The sequence below is a fragment of the Penaeus japonicus genome, unplaced genomic scaffold, assembly GCF_977035675.1.
Source record: "Penaeus japonicus unplaced genomic scaffold, GWHDUDI00000001_assembly GWHDUDI00000002, whole genome shotgun sequence".
NCBI classification, from domain to species: Eukaryota; Metazoa; Arthropoda; class Malacostraca; order Decapoda; family Penaeidae; genus Penaeus; species Penaeus japonicus.
The window spans coordinates 3,222,537-3,227,536 of record NW_028234404.1 but is presented as its reverse complement, the minus strand read 5'-3'; the positions used below and the strand labels follow the sequence as shown (position 1 = coordinate 3,227,536).

At 40.1% G+C, this 5,000-nt stretch overlaps 1 protein-coding gene across 1 annotated transcript in view; it reads right to left on the bottom strand.

Annotated features, from left to right (window-relative positions):
- Positions 1-580, bottom strand: part of Orai (calcium release-activated calcium channel protein orai) — a gene marked incomplete at its 5' end in the record, with an annotated part of 16,166 nt that extends 15,586 nt beyond the window's left edge. Inside the window, 1 exon segment of the mRNA XM_043003745.2 lies at positions 452-580. Within this exon segment, the coding sequence (XP_042859679.2) occupies positions 452-580 (129 nt within the window).
- Between the last annotated feature and the right edge of the window lie 4,420 nt (positions 581-5,000).

Below are 5,000 nucleotides of genomic sequence, written 5' to 3'. Positions count from 1 at the left end.
AGAGAGAGAGAGAGAGAGAGAGAGAGAGAGAGAGAGAGAGAGAGAGAGAGAGAGAGAGAGAGAGAGAGAGAGAGAGACAGAGAGAGAGAGAGAGAGAGATATAGAGACGGAGAGAGAGACAGACAGAGCGAGAGACAGAGAGAGAGAGAGAGAGAGAGAGAGAGAGAGAGAGAGAGAGAGAGAGAGAGAGAGAGAGAGAGAGAGAGAGAGAGAGAGAGAGAGAGAGAGAGAGAGACAGACAGAGAGACAGAGAGACAGAGAGACAGAGACAGAGAGACAGAGAGACAGAGAGACAGAGAGACAGAGAGACAGAGAGACAGAGAGACAGAGAGACAGAGAGACAGAGAGACAGAGAGACAGAGAGACAGAGAGACAGAGAGAGAGTGAGAGTGAGAGTGGGAGTGAGGCATAAACCAGCACAAACAAAGGAAGGGCATGAAACCAAACTTACCATTGCAAAGCCTGAGAGAAGTGCAGACGTCTTACTAGACGCCTTGAGCTTCGCCCGACTCAAGTGTAACTGCCGTAACATGTGAAGCCCCATTGCATTTGTTGTTGACGGCACTAGGCGCATCGAGATCTGTGGAAAATCAGATATCATGTAAAACAAAATAGTAACTGCTACTGATACAGCTTTCTCTCTTTTTCTCACAGTAGATGCAATGCAGTAGAAGCTCCTTATTTATAAATATAGCTCAAAACAGCTAATGTCATATCACATAAACATTTGTGAATAATCTATGCTTAAACCCACCATTTCTCTTTATATTTAAGGCAATGCTTGTATTCAGAAATCTATAGCAAGCAGCATCCGAACACCTTTCACTTGTAGACGGATTAAACATTTTGTGAACCTACTCTTATATCATCTAAAGATAATAGCATCCTCTGACTCTGATTAAATCATACGAGTAAAGTATATTTCTATGAAAAACACAACATAATACACAAATTCTCCTCCTTTCAACTGAATCTATGAGATTTTGAAGAAAAAAAAATAGAAACTTAATATCAATAAATTTAACAAACTGGTAAAGGGGAGGTAATCCCCCTCCCCCACCACCTCTCTGTCTCTGTCTCTGTCTCTGTCTCTGTCTCTGTCTCTGTCTCTGTCTCTGTCTCTGTCTCTGTCTCTGTCTCTGTCTCTGTCTCTGTCTCTGTCTCTGTCTCTCATTCTCTCCCAATATCTCTCTCTCTCCCAATATCTCTCTCTCTCTCCCAATATCTCTCTCTCTCTCTCTCTCTCTCTCTCTCTCTCTCTCTCTCTCTCTCTCTCTCTCTCTCTCTTATCGTCCCATCTCTCTGCTCTCTCTCTCTCTTCAATTTCTCTTCTCTCTCACCACCTCTCTGTCTCTGTTTCAGTCTCTGTTCTGTCTCTGTCTCTGTCTCTGTCTCTGTCTCTGTCTCTGTCTCTGTCTCTGTCTTGTCTCTGTCTCTGTCTCTGTCTCTGTCTCGCATCTCTCCCAATATCTCTCTCTCTCCCAATATCTCTGCTCTCTTCTTCCCAATATCTCTCTTCTCTCACTCTCTCTCTCTCTCTTCTCTCTCTCTCTCTCTCTCTCTCTCTCTCTCTCTCTCTCTCTCTCTCTCTCTCTCTCTCTCTCTTCCTCAATTTTCTCTCTCACTCTCTCAATTTCTCTCTCTCTCTGCTCATTTCTCTCGTCTCCCTCTCAACTTCTCTCTCTATCTCTTCTCTCTCAATTTCCTCTCTTCTCTCTCTCATTTCTCTCTCTCTCTCTCAATTTCGTCTCTCTCTCTCTTCAAATTTCGCTCTCTCTCTTCTCAATTGTCTCTCTCTCTCTCAATTTATCTCATTCTCTCTCTCATACTTCTCTCTCTCTCTCTCAATTTCTCTCTTCTCTCTCTCTCTCTCTCTCTCTCTCTCTTTAACTCTCTCTCTCTCTCTCTCTCTCTCTATCTCTCTCTCTCTCTCTCTCTCAAATCTCTCTCTCTCTCTCAATCTCTCTCTTCTCTCTCTCTCAATTCTCTCTCTATATCTTCTCCAATTCTCTCTCTCTCTATCAATCTTCTCTTCTCTCTCATCTATCTCTTCTCTCTCAATCTATCTCTCTTCTCTCAGTCTACTCTCTCTTCAATCAGTTCGCATATCCTCTCTTAATCTCGCTCTTCTCAATCTCTCTCTGTCTCTGTCAATCTCTCTGTCTCACTCTCTCTCTCTCAATCTCTTTCTCTCTCAGTCTCTCTCTCTCTATCTCAATCTCTCTCTCTCACTCTCAATCTATCTCTCTCTCTCAATCTATCTCTCTCTCTCAATCTATCTCTCTCTCTCAATCTATCTCTCTCTCTTAATCTCTCTCTCTCAATCTCTCTCTCTCTCTCAATCTCTCTCTCTCAATCTCTCTCTCTCAATCTCTTTCTCTCTCAATCTCTCTCTCTCTATCTCTCTCTCTCTCTATCTCAACCTATCTATATCTGTCTACCTACAAAGTCGTGTTTTTTTTTAAACAATATCATTTTTCACTTATACTAAAAATACAGTGCAGTAAAATGAGAAAATGAGTAAATCAATTACCAGTGAAGGATAATGCCTTAAACAATAGAACCACCGGTCTTTCAAACACTATAACAAATTATAGACCATATCAACTTACACTAGACAATTTTTCTTCACACATTTATCTATTTCATGAGAGGAAGTCTACTTTACTTCCCTTTATTTCTCCCTCGCATTATCTTTGGCTGGAAAAGAGGAGGGGGGGGGGGGGGGGAGAGGGGGGGGGAGGGGGAGGAGGAGGAGGAGGAGGAGGAGAAGAGAGGAGGAGGAGGAGGAGGAGGAGGAGGAGGTGGAGGCGTGTAAGAGGAGGAGGAGGGAGGAGGAGGCGGAGGAGGAAGAGGAGGACGGAGGTCGGAGGAGGAGGAGGAAAGGAGGAGGAGGAGGGGAGGAGGAGGGAGGAGGGAGGGAGTGAGGAAGGAAGGAGGAGGAGGGAGGAGGAATAGGAAGAGGAGGGAGGAGGAAGAGGGGAGGAGAAGGAGGAGGCGAAGGAAGGTGGAGAAGGAGAAGGAGAGAAGGAGACGGAGAAGGAGAGGGAGGCAGGATGAAGGAGAGAGGATAAGATGGAAGAGAAGGAGGAGGAGAATGATGAGGAGAAGGAGGAACGAGGCAGGAGGAGGAGGAGGAGGAGGAGGAGGGGAGGAGGGGAGGAGGAGGAGGAGGAGGAGGAGGAGGAGGAGGAGGAGGAGGAGGAGGAGGAGGAGGAGGGGGGGGGGAGAGGAGAAAGGAAGGAGGGGGAAGAGGGGGAGGAGAGTAGGAGAACAAGAATAAGAACAAGAACAAGAATAAGAAGAACAAAAGGAAGAAGAAGAGAAAGAGGAACACAAAGAAGAAGAAGAACAAGAACAAGAACAAGAACAAGAAGAACAAGAAGAAGAAGAAGAAGAAGAAGAAGAAGAAGAAGAAGAAGAAGAAGAAGAAGAACAAGAACAAGAACAAGAACAAGAACACAAGAACAAGAACAAGAACAAGAACAAGAACAAGAACAAGAACAAGAACAAGAACAAGAACAAGAACAAGAACAAGAACAAGTAGATGAGGAAACAAAATAAAGAAAAAAATGAAGAAAAAGAATGGGAAAGAAAAGGAAAAAAAAGAAAAGGAAAGAAAAAAAAGAGAAAAGGAAAGGGAAAAATTGGAATGTAAAAAAATGATAGCATGGCTAAATGGCTAAATGAAATGAGAGCAATTGCCATGTTACATAAATCTGACAAACTAAACTTTTAATTAAGGAAAAGGTGAAAAATGTATGGAAAGACTCAACTGATCAAAGACCTATACCCCTGATTTCGACATACATGGAATAGATATATAAATATATAACATAGTGTCTCTAAAAAAGAAAAAAAGGAAAATTCTGATTGCAATGCAAGACACAAGCATCGTATTTCTTCATTTCTTTATTACTGGGTCATAGCAATGCATGCAATATTGTTTTGTTGATTATTTGTTCTTTTTTAACATTTGAAAATACATCTCACATCTGACTTTTAGTAGATCCAACACATCCTCTATAAAATTCAATGTTATGAGAATTAAAGAGATGGCAGTTCCTGTAAATTTCATAGAAACACTGTTTTATCAAAGAGATTTAACAGGCAAAATTCTCTAGCCCAAATAATACATGGCTTTAAAGAGCTTTTACTTCATGTGCATTTTGCTAAAATGGTAGAAATATGTATACAGTAAGAATCACACTTTACCTGCTAACTGCTGCTCTAAAAATATTATCAGCATTAAGATATTTGACAGTAGCATAAAGGTGCATAATTTCATCTTCAAAATAAACATTACATTTTTAAGAACCTGTCTCTAAACAGCAAAGCATATATAAATCTATATATTTGAAGTGCAAAATTAAAATCAGTGCAAAAAGAATCTGAGCAATAGCAGATATCAAGCAATGAAAGTGAGCAGAAGAGTAACCATGATAATCAGATTTTTTAATCATATACATGTATTCACTTCAGCCTGGTCCTTATCTATGTAAGAAAACAGATGCAAAAATAAATGTATAAATTAATTGCTCCTTTGTTTCCACATCCTTACTAATAAAAGAAAGTAATGTAGCCTTAAATTCAAAACTTAATCTATCACTTATCAGTATATGCAAACATAAATTTCTATAATAAAAGAACAAATAACAGGAACAAGATACCAAGTAAAACTTTCATAAGCAATTTACATAATACCACACTATGCAAATTCATGATAACATACATCATTAGATGCCCATCAGTTTATCTGTGAGATAAGAGTTTAAGAATCAAATTACCTCCTTCAACCCTTCTGTCACAGGCATTTTTGCGGTGTCGGATCACTTTTGTACAGCATTTTTCGTTTTGTTGAAATTATAAGTTATTTCATTCTTCCGTTATGATGACCTATTGTACCAAATGCTAATCAAATCACTTTGCCAAAATATGATACTTTTATTCATACAATAAATCTAGAAAGATATATATAAAAAAAAGGAGATACTGTAGAT